General features: G+C 45.2%; 1 protein-coding gene across 6 annotated transcripts in view; it reads right to left on the minus strand.

Moving 5' to 3' along the window:
- The window catches only part of ADGRE5 (adhesion G protein-coupled receptor E5), a 32,889-nt gene extending 11,763 nt beyond the window's left edge, over window positions 1–21,126 (minus strand). Inside the window, exons 1-7 of one of the 6 annotated variants that reach the window (XM_056822583.1) lie at window positions 20,938–21,126; window positions 19,803–19,989; window positions 11,267–11,317; window positions 9,983–10,111; window positions 9,116–9,271; window positions 6,819–6,953; window positions 2,107–2,238 (exon numbers count right to left, since the gene is read on the minus strand). In XM_056822583.1, the coding sequence (XP_056678561.1) occupies window positions 2,107–2,238; window positions 6,819–6,953; window positions 9,116–9,271; window positions 9,983–10,111; window positions 11,267–11,317; window positions 19,803–19,833 (634 nt within the window). In that variant the 5' untranslated portion in view covers window positions 19,834–19,989; window positions 20,938–21,126. Of the gene's footprint in view, window positions 1–2,106; window positions 2,239–6,818; window positions 6,954–9,115; window positions 9,272–9,982; window positions 10,112–11,266; window positions 11,318–19,802; window positions 20,155–20,451; window positions 20,631–20,677; window positions 20,872–20,937 lie in introns of those variants that run through there. The other 5 variants (XM_056822585.1, XM_056822584.1, XM_007489059.3 and 2 more) reach the window with 5 other exon arrangements.
- Window positions 21,127–22,819: the final 1,693 nt, after the last annotated feature.

Consider the following 22,819-nt stretch of genomic DNA (forward strand, 5'->3'; position numbering starts at 1 on the left):
GTGGAGGCAGTCTAAGAGAAGATAAGGAGATATGTAAGAGAAATGTAGGGGTAACAACAAGATTTGGTAACAATTGGCTGCAAAGGGTGAGGAGTTGAGGATGAAACTGAGTGAGGGGGAGTATCTTCCTTTAGCTCAGTCTTCCATGAAGAGGTGGTCCTCTTCAAAGCCAGCCTTGAACATTTGGATCCCTCACTGGTTTCCCTTTTAATCTATAGCATTATAATTATCTACTCTTTATAATTAGTCTTTAATCTCTGCCTCTCTACTAGTTTTTCCTCTGATGTCTACAAACTTGCCAACATTTCTTCCTTCCTTGAAAAATTCTCATGACAGCCTATCAATCCTAATATCTTCCTATTTCTCTTCTCTTTCTTTGCCAAACTCACCCCAAAAAGCCATCTACATTCAGTGCTTTAAATTCCTCTCTTCCATTTTCTTCATGTCTAGATCTATTTGTCCTTTGCAATCTGACTTCCAATTTACAGTTAATATAGATCATCTCTATTAAACACCCACATAACTGAATTCCATAATCTGAGAACTATACATTCTTTATATACTTGGTCGTTCTTGTGTGGATGGTCACTCCAAATCTTCTGAATACGTATGGACCAGGAAGATACAAAGGGGAAAACCCCCAAAATATTCTTGCCTTCAAGTACATTATATTCTACTAGAACTCTCCACAATTCCCTTCTTTATCCTAAATGAAAGGCTTCTCTCTTCCTGTTCAAATCTGCCCATACACCATTTTGGGATCCCTTGCCTGCCCCTGTCATGGTCCATTTTGTATTCTACTTATCTGTGTGCATGTTATTGCCTCTAGCAGACTGTAGGCTCCTTAAGGGCAAGAACCTTGTTATGCTCCTTCTTTCTATCTCTCCCATTTATGATTATTCAAAAGATTCACGTAGAAAAGATCAAGAAGATGAAGAATGTCTATTGCCCAGGTTATGACCTACAGTTGGATGGACAACCTACAGAGTCTGCCCATCATATATATATCTATATATAGATGTATATATAGATATATATGACAATATAGACAGAAAGTGAATTGGGTTCACAATTAAACAGAGGAAGATAGCAGTTCCAGAAAATGCCAGTGTCCCTAGTGAACCCCAATTTCTCTTAGAAAATAAAAGCCAATCTTTTCAATACCAATATTCTACCGGTGTTCCAGTGTGATTGCGAGATATAGAGCCTAATTGAAGTCCACAGAGAGGGCACTGAAGAGGTGGTATAAGAAGTCCATTTCATATAACCAATGCTCCAGAGAATAGGAGGAAAAGCTGTCATTAGGGAAATAAATCTATGAAAGAAAAAAAAGATGGTCCAGGCATGTGAAGAAGGAAAGGGATGGCACGTTGGGTGGACAGGAAGGATAAGAACAGCTCCCATTTTGGTTGGTAGAACCTTAAGGCTTACAGCCTTTTGAGATGCACTGAGAGTTCTTGAGGAATAAGTGGCTCAGAGTTGGTAAGTGACGTGCCCATGCCACAAAGTAGGCATTGCCAGTGGATCAGATTCCATTTTTTTAAACCCTCACCTTCCATCTTAAAATCAATACTAGTTATCGATTCCAAGGCAGAAAAGTGGTAAGGGCTAGGCAATAGGGGTCAAGTGACTTGCCCAAGGTCACACAACTAGGAAGTGTCTGAGGCCAGATTTGAACCCAGGAACTCTGGTTTCTAGGCTTGACTATCACTGAACTACCTAAATGCCCCTCAAGAGTTTTACTCTTAAGGCAACTGCTCTTCCTATTAGATTGACACTGGTCTGTGCTCCCAGGGTTTCCAAGGCTCCTGGGCATTTTAATCAGCACTGCCCATATTCTGTTCCAAACTTCTCCCCATTCAGAGTTTCCTGGTTCTAACCCTGCCATAGGCTCTGGATAGCAGCCCAAGTGTTCCTGCCCTGGTTCCCTGAGCTCTGATTTCTAGGGTAAGCATCACCCTCTGCCCCATACAAGTTCCTTCTTGTTTTGGCCCTGATTCTTGGAAGGGTAATGCAAGGGGCCTCTCCTAGACCTGTAGGGCTCCTCCATTCATGCCGCTGGGGGTCCCACAGGGTTGTGGGTCCTCCTGTTCCCTAGAGGAATACCTATACATCTGGACTGGTTCTTCTCATTGCTTCTGGCAAAGCCTTGTTTGCAGTTGCATGCATAGCTTCCAATAGAATTAACGCAGGTTTCATTTTCTTGACAGATTTTTGGTTCTGAACATTCGTCCCTATCTGCAAAGGAAAGGGAGAGATGGTGAGTTGCCATTTTAGTACAGACACAAAAGAGACATGGGTGGAGCCTCTGGACATGCTGGCATCTCTCGCCCCTGTCATTGCTAGAACTGGGCTGGACAGAAGCACCCCAAGCCTTGGGGCCTCCAGGGCTCTCCCTTCAGATTTTACACCCCTTGGGACTTCTGAGACAATGATCCCAGGGAGACTCATTTCTTTCTGTTCCTCTCTTTGGGTAAGATTGGCCCAAGCCTCCCATTTTTTATTATAAAGTCATAGAGCTGGAAGGGAACCTAGAGATTGTGTAATCCAACCCTCAGATGTTACAGATGAGGAAACCGAGGCCCAGAGAGCCAAGTGACCTGCCCAAGATATTAAGCAGCAGAGGTCAGATTTGAACCCCTGACTATAGTATTTGATAATAAATTTGAACCTGACTGACTATAGTTTTAATACTGTTTCCACAGTTCTACAAAACTCTCAGACACAATGTGACATCCTCCAACAGCTACTTACCACATCTTGGCCTTACTTTGACTAAGTCACGAGCTCTTTGTTTTTCCTTTTTTTTTTCACTGCTCTTTTCTTTAAAAACAAAACCAAACCTCCCCACTACTTCCCAAGGATGCCCTCCCCCATTCTTCCACCCCCACCCCACATCCTCGCTTTGTAACAAATATATACAGTCAAGGGAAACAAATCAATGTATTGTGGCTTTTGGTTTCCTCTTTTGTCAAATACATGGGTTGGACTATATGACCTCTCAGTCCCTCTCAGGGCTGGACCTTTTCTTTTCTTTTGCTTTTCTTCTTTTAAAAATAAACCCTTACCTTCAGTCTTAGCATCAATACTGTGTATTGGCTTTAAGGCAGAAGAGTGATAAGGGCTATGCAATGGGGGTTAAGTGACTTGCCCAGGGTCACAAAGCTGGGAAGTGTCTGAGGACACTGAGCCACCTAGCTACCCCCTCGGACTAGACTTATTATTAACCAGTCTGTTTTCATCTTAAGAGTCATAAGCAGATATTTCTGAGTAATGGAGTGATTAGTAGGAGGGAATAAGGGAGAGAAAATATTCCTTCCCACATATTTATTCTACATTCTGCATTTACAGAAAACTAGACTATGCTAGATTTGAACTCTTCATCTCTGGCAAAAGATCAGCTTCCTTTTCAGCTGCCATTGGGCTTAGTAACTTCTAATAATAGCTAACATTTCTATAGCACCTACTGTGTGCCAGGTACTGTGCTAGGCACTTTACAAACATTGTAGCATTTGATTCTTACAACAACTCCGGGAGGAAGGTGCTAATTTATTATCATCATCATCATCATCATCATTATTGTTATTATCCTCATTTTACAGTTGTGGAAACTAAATGACTTGTCCAAGGTCACAAAGCTAGTAAGGTCTGAGGTTGGATTTGAACTCAGCTCTCCTCAACTCCCAGTCTAACACTTTATCCACTGTATCACGTAAATATTTAGTCCCTTTGTGGTTGCCATAAACTGTGATAATTAAAATTGTTGATGTCATAAACTGTAGTGAGTTAAAATGGTGGAAGATACAAATTATGCTAGATATAAGAGTGGGTGAGTAAATTTGTGACTGGAGAAAATATGTTTTCACTATAGTGTCTTGTTTAAAATCAAATATAAGGTGGTCACCAGGGAAATATTCCCAATTATGAAATATGCCCAAATCAACTGTGTTTTATAGAGAATTTAATTAATAATACAATGAGGAATTAAAGAAAAAGAGAAAGAGTAAGAAAAGGAATAAGTATGAAGGGCCTTAAGCCAACATGGCCTAGACTTGAGTCTTAAGAGAGAGAGAGATCAGTCAGTCAGTCTTTATCTCAGCTGACTTCACCAGAGAGAGTTCCAGCCAGAGTCCTCCTCAAAGAGAGATCCAGCCAGAGACTGTTCCAAAGTACCTCTATCCAGAGCCTCCAGAGGGACAGAGTCCCCTCAGAGGAGCTCTATCGAGACCTCCTTAGAGATTGTCCTCCAAGAGCTTCCCTTCTCCAGAGCCTCTCTCAAGAGATTCTTCCCAAGTGATCCTCATAAGAGATTCTCCAAAAGGATTGTCCTTCAAGAGATTCTGCTTTTTCTTATATAAGGGGTTTTTTCCTATGTCACCTCTCCTAAGTCCTTACATCTACCAATCACTGTAGACGTTTTCCAAAGGACAGCCTATTCTAAAAACACTGCTGGGTCGACTAATCCCTTTAGTAAGTCTGAACCAGAGAAAACACAGCTGAGTCGCCTAATCCCCTCAAGAGAAAACCTCTGAATAAGTTTTCACCTCTTTACTCCTGGCAAGTTTACAACTTGCCCAACCCTTTTGGGTACCTAGCATCCCATTGTATCAATTCTAAAAACAGGCATGGCTCAAAGAACTCCTTGCCTCATCATAAGCATGGGTCCAAGTACTTTCATTGTTTAGCAAGGAGTTTTCTCCCCTAAAGCAGTCTTAAGTACCAGTGGAGTAGAGGTCCTCCCATTTCTGATCCTGGCGAGTTCTCACATCAAAATGGGGAATGTTTCCCAATAGGGAATTTGTTCCAATGGAGGATTCCTCAATGTGGAAATTTTTAACATTCACAAGTCTGAGAAATTTCAATATTTACATTGTACAGATGAGAAAACTGAGGCAAATAGGATTAAGTGACTTGCCCAGGGTCACACAACTAGTAAGTACCTGAAATTTGATTTGAACTTGGGTTTTCCTGACTTTAGGCTCAATGCTTGATCCACTTTGCCACCTAGTTTTATACCAAACTTGGCAAATATATCCATTCTAAATTAGCTACTCCACCCTCCTCAGCCTCTATGGCTAGCTTGGGTTGGGGGTGGAGGTGGGGAAGGTGAAGTCAGGTAGCTGGGACTGGGAGGATCAGGAAAAGGCAGGATGATTTTTTTTTTAGTTTATAGGATTTAATAATAAAGGTTATGGAGAGAAGGAAGATCATTCTGCTGTGATGTGTGGTTGGGAAACCCTGCTTCTCCGGCTCATTTACCCAAGCTGTTGGAATCCTCTTCAGTTTAATACAATTCCACAAGTAACAATCGAATACATTCTAGGTGCCTGGTGCTGACACATACAAGGATATAAAGAGACCAAAACCCAAACAGTCTCTGCCCTCAAGGACCTTACATTCTTCTATACCCTCCCAGATTCTCTGGCTCCTCGCCCCAGCTGAAAAGAATCTCTCTCCCTGTTTAAATGTGTAGAATGTGGTCATCTGGACTTTTTTCCCCCCCAATCAGTCTCTTTTTATCATATTTATGTATATGTCACATTCTTTCATTGAGGGCAGAGACTTTGGTGTGTTTCATTTTTGTAATTCCTAACTGATAACCATCCCAAACAATTTGGTCTGACCATCCACACAGGAAACATCACATGGATGAAAAAGGTTGCTTTGAAGCTCAGTAAACAGTCTATAGAGCTTACCTGTCAGCATATACTGTATACCAATCTCTATTTGGGAAAGATAGAACAAGTGGGCAAAGAATTGAGTCTAGAATTATACAGGAGAAGGAGAGCAAGGTGGATCATCTCAAAAAAATTACAAAGTCCTTTTTTTTAAACCCTTACCTTATGTCTTGGAGTCAATACTGTGTATTGGCTCCAAGGCAGAAGAGTGGTAAGGGCTAGGCAATGGGGGTTAAGTGACTTGCCCAGGGTCACACAGCTAGGAAGTAGCTGAGGACAGATTTGAACCTAGCACCTCCTGTCTCTAAGCCTGGCTCTCAATCCACTGAGCTACCCAGCTTTCCCCTACAAAGTCCTTTTAATGAACCCAAACTTCCAGAATGAAAAGTCCATCCTTTAATGCTAATTTAAAGGAGAACAGGTCCACGTGCTCTATGTCAAAGGTACAAAGGAATTATTGAGGAAAGTACACTGGGTGGTACCTAGGTAGTGCAGTGATAGTGCTTTGGTCCGAAGACTGGAAGACCTGGATTCAAATTTGCCCTCACACTAGCTGTGTGACCTTGGGCAAGTCACTTAACCTCTCTTTGCCTCAGTTTTCTCATCTGAAAAATGGATTTAGTAATAGTATTTACCCCTTAGGGTTGTTATGAGATGATAGTTTGCACCTGTATAAACGTTTGTGCTCTTCCTTCTCCCTGCCCTCCTCACCCCTGTGAAGTGGGATGAGTATTCAATAATTGAGTATCCAAGGCCCTAAAGGGTTATGTGACTTGCTCATGGTCACGTAGAGTCAGACCCGAGTCCTGTCCCCAGGGTCACTGCTGCTGCCTCGGTGCCCACAGGCTCCAGAGTGTCTGGTCAGTTTTTGCCCACATTCTGTTCCCTTCAGTGCTTGGGTCCAAACTTCCTCTCTCAGCTCGGAGGTTCCTGGTTTAGTTCTGTGTAGCAGATTCCTACCACAGGCTCTGGGCAGCAGCCTAAATTCCCCTTGGGTGGCCCTGCCCTAGCTCTGACTTCTGGGAGGAGGAAGCATCCCCTCTACTCCATACAAGCTGCTCCTTGCCCTGGCCCTGACGCCTGGGGGGCTCACTCATTGATTCCTGCGGGTCACTCCGCTGCATCCCAGGTGGGGCTTACCTATGCACTCTTTAGCCTCGTTCTGGATGCTTTTGGCAAAACCTGACTTGCATTTACACATATACTGTCCATGGGTTTTGATACAGATCCCATAAGGTGCGCAGAGTGAGCTGTTGAGCTGACATTCATCAATATCTATAAGAGCAAAGGAAGGCAGGTGAAGGACAACTCTAGTCTGGACACAATAGAGACCTGGTCGGGGCCTCCAGACCCCCTGGCATCTCTGGCCTCTATCTAGCTCCTGAAGAGGAGACAGAAACACCTCAAGCCCTTGGAGCTCCAGAGCTTGCCCTCAAGTCTCTCCTGTGCTCTTTGGCACGAGCTTCCGGAAGCAACGATCCCAAGAAAACAAATTTCCTTTGGGTGAGGTTGGTCCAGGAAATAGACCTCCCTTTTTATGACAGTCTCCTAGAGATGAAAGGGAACTTGGAGGGCATATAGTCAACATCCAGATGTTACAGATGAGGAAATTTGGGCCCAAAGAGACTAAATGACCTGAGGTCATAAGGCTAATAGCATCTGGGCTTTAGGCCCCAGACTTCCCTCTCATATTTAAAATGTGAGTTTTTTGAGGGTAAGAGACTATTTTTTCCCCCTCTTTGTATCACCAACATTTAGCTTGACTATAGTAAATGCTTCATGGGGGCAACTAGGTGGCTCAGTGGATTGAGAACCAGGCTTAGAGAAGGAAAATCCTAGGTTCAAATCTGACCTCAGACACTTCTTAGCTGTGTGACCCCGGGCAAGTCACTTAACCCCTATTGCCTAGCCCTTACCACTCCTTTGCCTTGGAACCAATACTTAGTACTGATTCTAAGATGGAAGGTAAAGATTTAAAACAATAAGAAAGGCAAAAACTCAGTTTCTGCACTATTTTGTGTATATAAATGAGATAGATGCAGTGTAAATGGGAGGAAGTCTCAGAGAGAAGAGAGTGCTTTGCATTTGGATGTGAAGTTTTTGTGCCCTAATACGTGGTTAATTTCTGTGTAGGTGCCATGTTCTGCTGAAGAGGAGGCACACTCCTTTCTAGTCGAAGGGTGTGATTTGTAAACCTGCTGAGCTGATGGGTTTTTGATAGGCTGAGCCAAAAGGGAGTCCTACCCAGGATGGAGCACACGGGGGTAGGAGGGAGAAAGAAAGGAACCAAGGAAAAAAAATAAAAGAAATGGCCTATGTAAAAGGGGTAGTGGGCAGTTAGGTGGCACAGTGGGGCCACAGATGGGCCTGGTGTCAGGAAGATCTAGTTCAGATCTGACCTCAGACACTTATTTACTGTGTGACCCTGAGGCAAGTTTAACCCCATTTGCCTCAGTTTCCTCATCTGTAAAATGAGGTGGAGAAGGAAATAGCAGACCCCTCCAGTATCTTTGCCAAGAAAACCCCAAATGGGTCATGAAGAATCAGACACATCTGGAAAGCCTGAACAATAACAATAGAGGGCAAAGGAACAGTAGAGGATGTTGGATAAGGGTGAGAGAGTGGTATAGTGGAGAGAGAGCTAGCCTCAGAGTTAAGAAGACCTGGGTTCAAGTTTCTCTTCAGCCACATACTGGCTGAGTGAGGCTCCAAGCTGCCTCAGACTCTGAGTGCCTGCTTCAGCCAATCTCTCCAAGACCACACAAAAAGCAGGGCAGGAGCTGATCTGTATTGAGAGAGAGAATCACTGGTGTAGACCCCTTCAGAACAGTCTTCCTCCATCTGTCTCCTAAGCACTGGGTCCCATGAGGCAACACTGCCAGGTTGGTCAGTTCCTTCATAACTGTCATAACTGAGAAAGGGATTCAGACCTCAAGCCCTGAGCCAACTATGGCCAAAGTACTTTGATGAAGTTCTGTGAGGTGACCTGGGCCAGGATGGACAAGCAGAGAAAAGGGGAGAGTACCCAGGGCAGAGAGGGGGCCAGTAGAGTAAGGAGCTAAAGAACCCTGAGCTGGGGGCGGCTAGGTGAATCTGTGGGAGGTCCTGGGTTCAAATCTGACCTCAGGTACTTTCTAACTGTGTGACCCTGGGCAAGTCACTTAAGCACCATTGCTTAGCCCTTACAGCTTTTCTACCTTGGAACCAAAATACAGTATTGATTCTAAGATGGAAGGAAAGGATTTAAAATATAAAATAAAAGAAAGAACCCTGAGCAGAGAGAGTCCAAGTAATTGAGGTAGATGGGAAAGGACAGAGGTAAAAGGCCCTGGCCAGAGATGGCCCATGCAGTGAGAGACTTCTCTGCTCTCAGCCTCAGCAGGAAGAGCTCTTCGCTGAGTGCCAAGCTGGTCAAAGAATGCAAGGGGAGGTTTTACCTTGACAGTCATTAAAAGATGCATTTAGGAATGTCCGGTTCTTAGTAGGAAGTTCGTATCCATCGATACACATACAGTAGTAACTTCCCTCTGTATTCTTACAGTCTGCATTCATACCACATGAGATACTGATGGGTGGTGCACATTCATTAATATCTGCAACACAGGAAAAGAAACAAATGAAAGACATGTTTTTGCACATGGCCAATGGGAGAATTTGTTTCATCTGACTACAAAATGCTATTTGTTCCAGAGGCTCCCCCCCTTTTTTATTTTCCAAATGAGGAAATGCTTGGGACTGAAAAAGAGAAGAGAAGGAAAGAGAGAAAAAGAAAAGAAAAAAAGAGCAGAAATGTAATGGAAGGGGACAGATTCAGGGGCTGGGCCAAGCCAGAATGGGCCTCCTCTAAAGATCAGGAGAAAGTGAGAAAGACCCCTAGCACCTTGGAGAGAACCAAAGTTTGTGTGAGTCAAAGCCAAGGGAGAAGACTTGAACAAGGAGTCATCCAGGGTGGGAAAGGTTAGAAGGATTATACGAGCTGCTTTATTGGAGGGAATATCTAAAGTGGCGAGATCCCAGATCCCAGATCTTTTCAATCACCAAGCAAAGTGCCCATTGGCTGGATGGGGAAACTGAGGCACCAACAGGCTCACTAGGACCACAGCAAATTAATGGGTCTTGTGGATGGATCCCTACTGAGATGCTCCAGCCTCTTGACCCTATCACCACTGGGCCCTCCCTTCCCTCCCTGACTCCTGCTTCCTCCCCCTCTTCAAAAAGCATCCACCTGAAAGGATTCCTTGGTTTCCTTCCCCTGTCCTTTCTTGTTCCCAACTCTTGCATCAGTGTGTGCATGGCTTCTTTACCTTCACAGATCTCCAAAACGTCACTGAAGTATTTCTTCCCACTCCCAGAAGCAAATCCATCCTTACAGGTGCACTGAGTCCCATTGATGCAAACGGCATTGCTGGGACAAGGGGGTCGGCAACGAGGAGCTGGTGGGAGGAATAAAACTGAGAGTAACAACTCTGATTTCTAGAATGCACATTTGTCACAGAATCCTTGTAAGTTATTCAGCATGATCGCTACCCCCATTTGACAGATGAGTAAATGGAAAGATGATGCTCCAGTGGGATTCAAACCCTTGTTGTATTTATTGTTAGTTTGGGGTCCACACCTGATTAGGGCTATTTGGATTGGGGATTCCATAGCTGACCTATGGCTAACCTGTGAACCTGGAAAATTGGGGGGAGGAGAACAATAAGACCTATTTCTTCTCATCACTTAATTGGAGACACTAGGAAATGGTGAGGCTAGTAATTTTTTTTTTTAAGATAACACATTAGGGACAGTTAGGTGGCTTACTTGTTTGAGAGTCAAGCCTAGAGATGGGAAGTTCTGGATTCAAATCTGGCCTCAGACACTTCTTAGTTGTGTGATCCTGGGAAAGTCACTTAACCCCCATTGCCTAGCCCTTCCTGCTCTTCCACCTGAGGACCTTTATGCAATATTGAGCTAAGGTGGAAGATAAAGGTTAAAAAAAAAAGATACATTTCCATCAGACTTTAAAGCTTACTAAGGGCTCCCTTTACAACTCTGTGAGGTACATGGCACAAGTATTATCATCTCCATCTTTTTTTTTATATTTTATTTGATCCTTTCCAAGCATTATTCGTTAAAGACATAGATCATTTTCTTTTCCTCCCCCCACCCCCCATAGCCGACGCGTAAATCCACTGGGCATTACATGTTTTCTTGATTTGAACCCATTGCTATGTTGATAGTATTTGCATTAGAGTGTTCATTTAGAGTCTCTCCTCTGTCATGTCCCCTCAACCGCTGTATTCAGGCAGTTGCTTTTCCTTGGTGTTTCCACTCCCATAGTTTATCCTTTGCTTTATCATCTCCATCTTACAGATCAGGAAACTGAGGTCCTGGCTTCCTCAGGACCACAGAGCTGGGATTCAATCTCAAGTCAGGATGGCAGGTGTTGGAGGGGACATTTAGCCCAAGGCACTGGAGAGGGGTTTGCTGAATTGTAGAGGCGACATCTCTCTATTCCTGTTCCCCAGATCAGGCCTCTCTCTTTCCCCCAGTAAGGCTTCCCTTTGTCTCTAATTGTGAATGGGGTGGTTTCCAAGAATACTCACTTTTGGAATTCTGGGCCGTAGCAGTTTCCAAAAGGACCAAAACACAGAGCCCTGAAATAGAAAGAGGGTAACATGTCAAAAGTGGAACCTTGGGGGCAGCTGGGTGGCTCAGTGGATTGCAAGCCAGGCCTAGAGACGGGAGGTCCTAGGTTCAAATCTGACCTCAGACAGTTCCCAGCTGTGTGACCCTGGGCAAGTCACTTGACCCCCATTGCCTAGCCCTTACCACTCTTCTGCCTTGGAGCCAATGCACAGTATTGACTCCAAGATGGAAGGTAAGGGTTTAAAAAAAAAAGTGGAACCTTAGTGATCATCTGCCCCTTTATTTTACAGATAAAGAAACCAAAACCCTGGGAAGTCACATAATGTGCTTGGTTCAGGTAACACAGATAATTAGTGCAGAAATTCAAATCCAGGTCCTTTGACTCCAAGGAAAGAAAGGAATAAAGTCCCAGGCTTGTCATGCCCTTTCAGGCCAGCTCAGACTTTGATCAGATTGTTTTCTCTCTCTTCTTTTTACAAAAAATCCTTTGATAGTGTTTCTATTTCAGAAACTGAGGCAATCACTCAAAATCAGGGCTTTATTTATTGTTTTATTGATTACCTAGATTTAATGAAATATTAATAATTCCAATTTTAAAAATCCTTCAGTATCAGTTCAGTAAAAGTTAGGCAATTAGGGTTAAGTGACTTGCCTGAGTCACACAGCTAGGCAGTGTCTAAAGCCAGGTTTGAACCAAGGACTCCCCATCTCTAGGCCTGGTGCTCTATCCACTGAGCAATCTGGCTGCCCTGATTGCTTCCTTTTTCAAAAACTCAATTTCCTCATCTGTAAAAAGAGGATGTTGACCTAGATCCCTCCTAAGGTTCCTCCTAACTCTGAAGTTCTATGAGTCCATGACCTAGTTGCCCCTGTCCTGTGGGAACTTGCAAGTAATCATAGGATTTAGGGTTGGAAGGGACCTTAAAGGTCATCCAGTTGAAGCTTTACTTTTAATAGTTGGGGCAACTGAGGCCCAGAGAGAACAAAAGTGATTTGCTCAAGGTCACATAGATAACAGGTGATGGAACAAGGATTCAAACTCAAGTCCTCTGACTCCCAACCTGGGGCTTCTTCCATTATAGCATACTGCCTGGCTAGAGGTTTAAGATTCCAATCAATCAATCAACATTTATTAAGCCCCTGCTATGTCCCAGGCATTGTGCTAAGCACTGAGGCTACAAAAAGAGACAAAAGACAGACCCTGCCCTCAAAGAGCTTATCATCTAATGTGAAAAAAGTAGCAGTGGTTGGAAAGATCCCCAGATGGGTAGCCAGGAGACCTGGGTCTGAAATCAGGAGAAATTAGAAGGAAAAAAAAAAGCATTCTGGACAGGATAGGAGGAAGGAAAAAGAGCACTAGAATGGGAGTCAGGAGGCTGGGTTTGAGTTGAATCTCCAAAATTTATTAGATGTGGGAGCTAGGGTTTCCCTTCTCTAGGTCTCAGTTGTCCCTTCTGGGCAATAAGTAGCCTCCAAATCATGGGTCCACTTCTGGTCAGAAGGATCCCTTGAAGCCCAGAGGGTCATCCAGACAATCTATTTAATAAAAAGATATTTGAACATTCCCAGGAAAGTTCCTAAAGTAAAAACAAATAAAGAATCCCAGCAAGGAGTCTCCCTGGACCCTTGGAAGTTCTTCTAAAAATTGCCTTCATGCTCTTCTTGCCCAAGGGACCGCTGGCAAAATCTACCATCAGAATGGTTGTTGGAGCTAAAATACAACATAGACCAAAATTGCAGGCAGAGAAGAAACCCTGAACCGAGGCTAAGGAAAAATGTTGGAGAAAGAATGGGGTGTAGTGTATGGGGAGAAAGAAAGATAGCTGGAGTCTTATTTTCTGCCCGTTCTCCTTTCTTTTATCTCTACCTCCCCTTCCACTTCTCCCCTTCTAACTTCTTCCTGTCTCCCATCCCCTCCATTTTCCTGTGGAACCTTGGAGAAATCTCTTCTCCTGCCTAGTGCCTCAGTTTCCCTATCTGTAATATTAGGGGGTTGAATTGGATGACCTCTAAGACCTTTTCCTTCTCTAATTTCTATAACCTGGGGAAGCTCAGAGTTCCCTACAACACGACTGCTCTACAGTTTTATGGATCCTGAACTGGAAAGGATCTTGTCCAATGCCCTCATTTTATAAATCAGGAAACTGAGGTCACAAGGGTAAGGTAATTTGTTCAAGTTTACATTTATGGTAAGCTATAGAGTGGAACTCCAAACCCAGCGTTCTTTCTCACTATGCCATTCATCTCTCCCCAAGGAAAGTACTGTATTCTGGGAACCCAGGCCCAAGTGGTGCCCATTCCTCTGCCTGGCTACTATTCTAAGGGTCATTAGACCCATATCTTTATGTTATTTTAGTTAAGGAGTTGATTTTGACTTGATGGATTCACTGAAGCCCTATTTCTAACCTTCCTGCCTGGGAGGTGAGGGAGGAGTCTGTTTGCCCCAGGAATGTCGTAGCATCCCTAGAGTTGATGGACCTTGGTTTGAATGTTGGCTTTGCCATTGCCTACATCTCTACCTGTGTTGGGGTAGCTAAGTGGTGCAGCGGATAAGAGCACTGGGCCTGGAGTGGAGAAGATCCGAATAAAAATCTGGCCTCAGACACTTATTAGTTGTGTGACCTTAGGCAAGTCACTTAATCTCTATTTGCCTCAGTTTCTTGTCTATAAAATGGGGGTTCACTGGAGGAGAAAATGGCAAAAGCACTCCAAGATTAGCAGTTGAGAATGATTTAGTCAACCAGCCTGAAGTAGCTTTTAGGGGAGGATATTACCAAGGTGTTAAAGCACAATAGTTTGGACAAAACATTTCTCAAAAGTGTGTGACATACTCCCTCTTTGCCCCCCAGAATATAAAAAATCCAGGGGAAAGTGGGTTCAGGCTTAGAGAGCCTATGCAGCAAAGGGATGATGTGTAACTCCTAGCTGCTAGAAGACCTTTTCTTCCATTCAGGGGTGCCCAAGAAGTTCCTCACAAGCATACTGAAGTCCATGGGGTCACGTAGCGTCAGATGTGACTGAACAACTAAACAAGAGTAACACCACCTGTGTAATCTTGAGCAAGTCATCTACTTAGATGGACTTCGGGTTCCTCATCTGTGAAATGGGAGATTTGAACCAAGTGCTGCTGAATGAGAGCTTTTCTACTTTTACAGCCCTTGAGTCTCCTGTTATTTTGTTCCTGAGTTCTATGAATACCCAGACCCTTTGGGTGGAGGCTGAAGAGGGAGACAGGGGTGCAGGGATAAGGGTAGATAGCCAGATGACATCCTCTATTCTAGGGAGAATAACCGGTCCAAAAGTTGAATGGACTTTCTCCAGGGAATGTAGATTCCCCATCATTGGGGACAGTTTATAAGCAAGGAGTGAGATGACTTTTAGTTATGGATTCCATAGACGGGATTCTTATCCAGTCCAGGTTGAATCAGGTGCTCTCTGACACAGACAAGGGAGGCTGATCGAGAGATCAAAATTAATGTATAGTATGGAGAGGGCCATCAACTGTCAGTCAGGGGGAGGGAGGGAGGGAGGGAGGGAGGGAGGGAGAGAGAGACAGAGACACAGAGAGAGACAGACAGACAGACAGAGAGAGGGAGAGAGACAGACAGAGACAGAGAGAGGGAGAGAGACAGACAGAGAGAGGGAGAGAGACAGACAGAGACAGAGAGAGACAGAGAGAGAGATAGAGACAGAGAGAGAGACAGACAGACAGACAGACAGAGAGAGGGAGAGAGACAGACAGAGACAGAGAGAGACAGAGAGAGAGACAGAGAGACAGAGACAGAGAGAGACAGAGACAGAGACAGAGAGAGACAGAGAGAGCCTGAGGGATTGGATAGAGGGAAGAGGGTCATGGAGAAATGGCAGAGTGGAGGGCAGGCACTGAGTCATTTCCTGGATAGAATGGAACGGCTGAGTCACCCTTGGATGCTTTTGATTTGAGCCCCTGATGAGTTTCAGGCTCGAAGGGGAATTCTGGAGCTAGAGCTTCAGAGCCAGCAGAGCTGGACATCTAGAAGGCGGGTGGTGGGCAGAGAGAGACCTAGGACAGGGTTACACTGGGGGTGGGGGAAGCACAAGCTTTAACATCAGAGAACGAGTTCAAATGTTAGCCCTGCTACTTAGCAGTGTGACTTTGGGTAAATTAGTCCCCTTCTTTGGGCCTCCGTTTTCTCTTCCCAAAGGTGAGGCCACTGGCCTCTGTGAGCACTCTGGGTCTTTCCAGCTCTAAGGCTATTCTATGACCCCTAGGCTTTCTTGGCAAGGCTGGCCCTGTCTTCTAATCATCTATGTAAGGGGGTGAGGAGCTGGGGCTTGGGATAAAGCTGGGCACCGGGGTCCTTAGATTCCACTCCAACACCCCAACATACATATATATTCCCTCTAATATTGTCCTGGTCAGTCTTGGGGCTCCCTCTCTCTAGTCTGGCTCCTAGGCATAGCCAAATAGTTGAAATCACCCAGGCCTTCTTTTGTTGTCTACTCCCACCCCCACCCTCCCAGCCTTTGCAGTTCCGGCACATCTGGTGGAAGCCCCAAGCCGGGCCTCTCCCTTTCTCTGTTTGGTGGGGAAGGTAAAGGAGGAGGCAGAGGCAAGACCTAGTCGGACCGGGCAGGGTGTGAGAAGTAGTGGTGTTGGCAGAGGCCATTTTGGGGATGGAGGAGAAAAGAAGGGTAGAAACTGGCATGCCCTAGATTCCATGCCCCCAACCCCCACTTCAGATCTGAATGACCGTCTAGCCTCCATCTGGAAAAGGAATTGGAAACTCCACAAACAGAAGCTGGGACAGGAGCCGATCCCTGGCTCCCAGTCTCCCCACCCATCCCATCTGGTGTACCATCCCCGCCACCAGCAGGCGGGAAAATCTACGGCTTCCCTCCTCCACTCCTGACTGTCTGGGGCTGGGATTACCCCCTCGGCTCACTGAAGCTCCTAATTTGGCTCTGCCCTAATCTCCACCTCCCCTTCTAGGGCCAGAGCACCTATGGGACCCAGGCATTATCTGGAAGATACTTGAGGAAAATGGCACTATGTTACTTCAAACTTATGTACTTTCTCTCTCTCCCCCTCTCCCTCTCTCCCTCTCTGTGTCTCTCTGTCTCTGTCTCTCTCTGTCTCTGTCTCTGTCTCTCTCTCTGTCATTTCCTGTGAGAATTTCAAAGCACCTTACAAATTCAGACCTTCTAAGAAGAAGGCAGACAATGTGATGGAGTCAATATTAGACTAGGTGTTGGGAAACCTGAGTTCTAGCCTCAACTCATCCCTTATTTACCTGTTTGACCAGATTCTGATTCCAGTATAAGGGAAGTTTTGAGTTGGAAGGCCCTTGAAGAAGTCATCTCTTTAGCATCTCTGTAATCCCTATTACTAAGGGAGGTTGAGGCTGGTAGGTTACTTGAATTCAGAAGTTCTTATTTATAGTAGGGCTAAAGTTGATTAGGTATCCATGTTATGTCTAGCACAAATATGGAAGGTCCCCAAGCTGTCCAAGGAGGAGTGAACCTGCCCAGGTTAGTAAAGGGGAACAAATTAAAGCATTTGTACCTATCAGCAGTGAGATCGGGTTGTGAGTGGCCACTACACTTCTAGCCTGGACAAGATGGAGAGAAAGATGGAAAGAAAGGAAGGAAGGGAGGGAGGGAATGGAAGGAAAGAGGGAAAGGGAGAGAGACAGAGAGAGAAAGAGAGGGAGGGAGACAGAGAAAGGAAAGGAGGGAGAGGAGGGAAGGGGAAGGAAGGAAAGAATGAAAGAAGGAAGGAAGAGAGAGGAAAGAAAGAAGTAAAAAGAAAGAGGAAGAGAGAAAGGAAGGAAGGAAGGAAGGAAGGAAGGAAGAAAGAAAGAAAGAAAGAAAGAAAGAAAGAAAGAAAGAAAGAAAGAAAGAAAGAAAGAAAGAAAGAAAGAAAGAAAGAAAGAAAGAAAGAAAGAAAGAAAGAAAGAAAGAAAGAAAGAAAGAAAGAAGAAAAAAGATCTCCAGTTGACATCTCATCAGCACCAATCATTTACCCTCTCTGGGCTTCTGTTCCCTTTACTGCAAAATGAGGACAATACTACAAGTTGTACCTATTTCATTGGCTCTGGAGGGGATAAAATGAATAATAAATAAGAAGCACTTTTCCCATTTGCAAAATTTGGGGGTCCCTTCTGACTCTTGAACTCCATGAATCTAAGGAAGAAAGAGGCCTGAGCTTCTAGTCACATATGCCAACCACATTGACCAGCCCTAAACACAGAAAAACCACCATAATAACAATAGTCAGCATTTCTGTAGGACTTTGAGGTTTTCAAATTACTTTACAAATACTATTTCATTTGCTCCTCACAACAATAACAGCCCTGGGAGGTAGATGGTATTATGATCCCCATTTTATAGGTAGGGAAGTTGAGGCAGACAAAGGTTAAGTGAATTACCTAGGGTCTCATAGCTCCTGAGCACCAGGGGCTGGATTTGAACACAGTTCTTATCCTGAGTTTGGTTCTAGCCCTTTATCTGATGAGGCATCTATTTATCTCATAGAATATATAAGATGGAAGGGTCATTAGAGATCAAGTAGTCCTCCAAATAAAATGGAAAAACTGAGATCCAGAGGGAGATTTTAACCTGAAACCTATGAATGGAATCACAGAATTGGTTCTCTTCTACCATACAAAACTGAGGACAGACCCCAAGTGCCCCAGGTAGGAGAGATAGAGGTGAGGGGGAGGGAGGAGGTGGGAGGGTCTTTGTTGTTGGACCCGCCTCTATCTGAACCCAAACTGGTGTTCCTAAACCTATTTTGTTTTCTCTGTTGCCAAGGAATCAGTTGCCCCACATCACAGTTATAATGGGGTGGGGCTCAAGAGATACAGAAAAGAGGAAGTGGAGAAGAAGCCACAATGTGGTGAGAGCCAATGACCTGGACAGGCTAGCTGCAAAAATAACCATCTAAACTCTCTAGTTTCTATGGAGTTTGAAGGGTTGACAAAGCATTTTCCTTAACACAAGGTCACCAAGTAGACAAGATTGGCATTTTTGTTCCCATTTTACACATGGTGGGCAGCTAGGTGGTGAAGTGTACAGTGCCTTGGACCTAGAGTCAGGATGATTCATTTTCCTGAGTTCAAGTCTAGCTTTGGACATTTACTAGCTGTATGAACCTGTGTGACTGGGCAAGTCCCTTAACCCGGTTTGCCTCCATTTCCTTATCTGTAAAAAATGAGCTGAAGAATGAAATGGCAAACCACTCCAGTATCTTTGCCAAGAGAACCCCAGTTGGGATCACAAAGTCTGACATGACTAAATAAGACCGAAAAATAATAATAATTCACACATGAGGAAAACAAGTTCAGAGAGGTTGGGATTAGCTGGGTCCCAGAGACTACTAGTCAGACAGAATTTGAGACCTGTTTCCTCTCACCTTCTCAGGGCTTTTCCCTCTTTATCCCATTTGCCTTCAGGGATGGAGTCTGATCAAGGATGGGGTTTTGAGGTAGAAGGGACCACAGACAGATCATCTTGTCATAGTCATCCTCATCTTACAGAGGAAGAAACAGGCCAGAGAGGGAAAAGAACTTTTCTAAAGCCCTATAGCTAGTAGGTAACAAGTTCAAATTTGAATCCAGGACCTCTAACAACAAATCCAGCCCACTTGCTTTCATCATGCCCCACACCTCCGACCACAGGTCTGTTTGTTTGGATTAGGGAGGTGACCAAACCAGAGGTCACCCAGGAACTTCTGTGAACCTGTTCAGCTCTGATTTCCCCACCTACTAGGGGCATCTTAGGGAAGAGTGAGATAGAATAAATCCTGCTCTAGAGATTTCCATGGCTGTCCTCCCCCCCCCCCCCCCAACCCCCATGAATAGCACCAAGAGATGAGCAGATGCTAGGAAACAGCTTTGAGTTAGTTGTGTGTAAGAGGGTAAGAAGCCAGAGGTGATCCTCATGGACAGGGAAGCTGTCACCGCTGCTATCTGCATTCTCACCTCATCAGCCTGCCCCAAAGAGCCTCCCTGGCTGGATCCACCCTCAGGTGGGGTCCTACTAGCACCTATTTCTCATGGTTTCTTCTTCTGCTCACTCCGTAGGTCCTGCTTGCTTTCAGTGTTACAGGGGTGGGCAAGCCAGAGGTCAAAGGCAAGAGGTCAGGGGCTAGTTATAGGATAAGGGGGTAAAGCCTAGAGGCCAGAGGGATGGAGGTTAAAGGATGGAGAGTGGGAGGGAGCAGGATGGAGGCAGGAGAACAGAGGGTGGCAGATGAAAGGAGGGGAGGACCAATACACAAAGGGATAAAGAGGAGGACAGAAGGTGGCATATAGGGATAGAGGCTGGACTGGCAGATAGGGGAGGAAGGGGCAGTGGGGGATCAGAAGGCAGCAGGCCACAGTGAGAGCATGAGGGAACCCCACCCAGGAGCTTCTCCTGCTGGGAGTAACCTCCCCATGTGGCTCAGACTGTTGGTCCCCCCACCTCCCCTCCTAGGGTGCCCAAGGGCAGCCGGGGCAGACTTCTCACCCAGAAAGAGGCATCTGGTTAGAGTTGGCATGACTGGGCCACAGCTGGGGGACGGGTGGGGTGACAGTGGCCTCTTGCTTGCTCCCAGAGGCTGAACCAGGATCAGTGGCTGTTGGGGCAAGGGCGGAGGCAGCAGCGGTGGTGGTGGTGGCGGTGCTGGTGGTGGCGGCAGCGGCAGCGGCAACAACTGGAAGAATCCCCGTGAGTGCTCTGAGGGGCAGGGCTCTCGCTGACTGAGCCTTTATTGGGGGGCGGCTGCTAGGCAAGGCCCTCCCCGGAATTCAGCCAATGGGGCCCGCCCACCCGCCTCAGGAGGGAATGAGACTCTCGAAACCCAGCCGGGGTCCAGTCTACAGTCCCAACCGCTAGACACAGAAGCAGCCTGTGGCACTGCCTAGCACACGCACACACGCAGGCGCTGCAGACTGTGCGTGCCCACACCCACCCTCACCCCGGACACATTGAGAGCCTACAGAGATGCATGCTGGACAGCCCCCCCCCCCCGGGACACACCCACAGATATACACGGACGGCACATACACGCCGCAATCACACGTAGACATAGAGATAAGCCTAAGACATCCAGCACTCGGGGGAGTCCAAAGGGCGCACACACTCCCAGACCAGGACGCTGCCTACGAGCACTTACAGGTGACGGGCGCAGCTAGGGATCCATGCTCAACTTCCAGACCCCTTGACTGCGCGCGCACGCGCACACACACATCCAGGAAAGTCTCCACACGACTCAAAAACACCAAGCGACTTCCAGGGGGACCCACCACGGTAGCACGGACAAGGACAAAATGAATGGGGCAGAGTCCCAAGCAGAGAGACCAATGAGAGAGCGTACACGTTCCCAACCCAGGGATACTCACGGCGCTAAGACACAGGAGAGCACCGACACACACGCAGACTTTGGGCAGCACTCACCAGGACACATAAACAGGACACTGTGGCAGACACAGAGATAAACACAGGACACGGACTCACAAACAGACAGCACCGTCCCCCACCCATGGAAGAACGCCCGTGCAAACACACAAGTAAGGACATTTGACTTAGAGAAGACATATTCTTCTCTGACAGTCACACACACACACACACACACACACACCAGCTTCCAGGGAGTTTGTACCTCTCTCGGCAGATATTTTCTCACGAATCATTCACTGGTGACTGTCCACATCTGCTTTAGAGCAAATCATGCTTTCCCCTGACACTCTCTAAATCAGAGGCAGGATAGAATAGTAGTTAGAGAGCTGGCCCCGAAGCCAGGATGACATGGAGTCAAGTCCAGAAACCTATTGACTAATTTCTCATACTTTAAGAGACTTTTTTTGCAAGAGAAAAGATTGGTACAGGAAGTGTCCTCACATGGGAATTCCCTATTCCTATGAAATCGTAGGTCCAGCCCCTATATTAACATTTAAAACAGAGAGGAAGGGCCTTAGAAGGGAGTCAAAGAAGGAGTTTCTCTGAACCAGGAAGGAGTATTCCTATTGAATACTTTGTGTGTGCATGTGTGTGTGTGTGAGAGAGAGAGAGACAGAGACAGAGAGACAGAGACAGATAAAGGGACACAGAGAGAGAAACAGAGGGACAGAGGGACAGAGGGACAAGAGAGAAAGTAGTGAGAAACAGAGATAGAGATAGAAGAACTAGAGGCAGGGAGAAAGGGAGAGACAGGGAGAGAGAGGGACAGAGGGAGAGGGAGAGAGAAAGAGAGGTGTATGAAATGTATGCTCTGTAAATGGTGTGAAATGGAATACTGGGTACAGAATGAGACATACATTTTCAGATTTGGCCAATGCACCTTGACTAATTTGTTCTAAAGGAAGGTTCCTTGGGGGGCAGGGACAATAAATTAGTAAGTAGTTATAGAGATGCAAAAAATAAAATATTTTTTAAAAGAGTAGCAACAAAAGGAGTTATAAGCCAACTGGGCAATTTTGTTACTACCTTGTTGAAGTTAATAGAAACTTAAAAAACAAACAAACAACTAAACTAAACTCTAAGAAGTTCAGTCTCATTAGGCAATCCTCCTTTTCCAATCCTGTTTTCATTGTAAAGTGAAATATTTGTATTTGTTGGAGATTATTAAGTTCATAATTTTTTTAAAAAGGAAAGAACACTGGGATTTAGAGTCAGAGAATCTGGGCACAAATCCTGACTGCCAATTTAGTAATTTTGTGTCTTAAGTGATAAGCAAGTCACTTGGCTTTTTAGTGAAGTTTCCTTCTCTATAAAATGTCAGAGTTGGACTAGATGGCCTCTGAGGTACCTTCTATGATGTTAATAAGTTATCTAACTTGTCTGTGCTTCCATTCATTCCCTCCCTTCCTCCCTCCTTCCTTCCTTCCTTCCTTCCTTCCTTCCTTCCTTCCTTCCTTCCTTCCTTCCTTCCTTCCTTCCTTCCTTCCTTCCTTCCTTCCTTCCTTCCTTTCTTCCTTTCTTCCTTTCTTCCTTCCTTCCTTCCTTCCTTCCTTCCTTTCTTCCTTCCTTCCTTTCTTCCTTCCTTCCTTCCTTCCTTCCCTCCTTCCCTTTTCCCCTGACTCTCTATCCACAGAGCTACCCAGTTACCCTGCCTCCATTTCTTTTTAATTGTATTGATAGCTTTTGTTTTCACCTAATCATCAATATATGCCTCTACTCTCTCCTATTCAGTGAACTGTTTCTTGAAACAAAGGATAAAAATATTGGAGAAGAAAAACAAGTCAGTAATATTAATCAACACATAGATTGGATTTGACAGTATATTCAATGCTTTTACACCCATATTCCCCTCCCCCCTGCCTCTGCAAGGAAGGAAGTACATTACTTAACTCATAATACTAACGGCTATCTTTTCAGTAGAACTTTATATATATATAATTTCATTTGGTTCTTTAAAATTAAATCCTGCAAAGAGGATACTATTATTAACTAAATTTTACAAGTGGGTAAACTAAGGCTGAGAAAGGTTAAGTGACTTGCCCAGAGTCACAAAGTAGGTATTTTGACAGGATTCAAATTCTGAT

This window comes from Monodelphis domestica, chromosome 3, assembly GCF_027887165.1.
Source record: "Monodelphis domestica isolate mMonDom1 chromosome 3, mMonDom1.pri, whole genome shotgun sequence".
Classification (NCBI taxonomy): Eukaryota; Metazoa; Chordata; class Mammalia; order Didelphimorphia; family Didelphidae; genus Monodelphis; species Monodelphis domestica.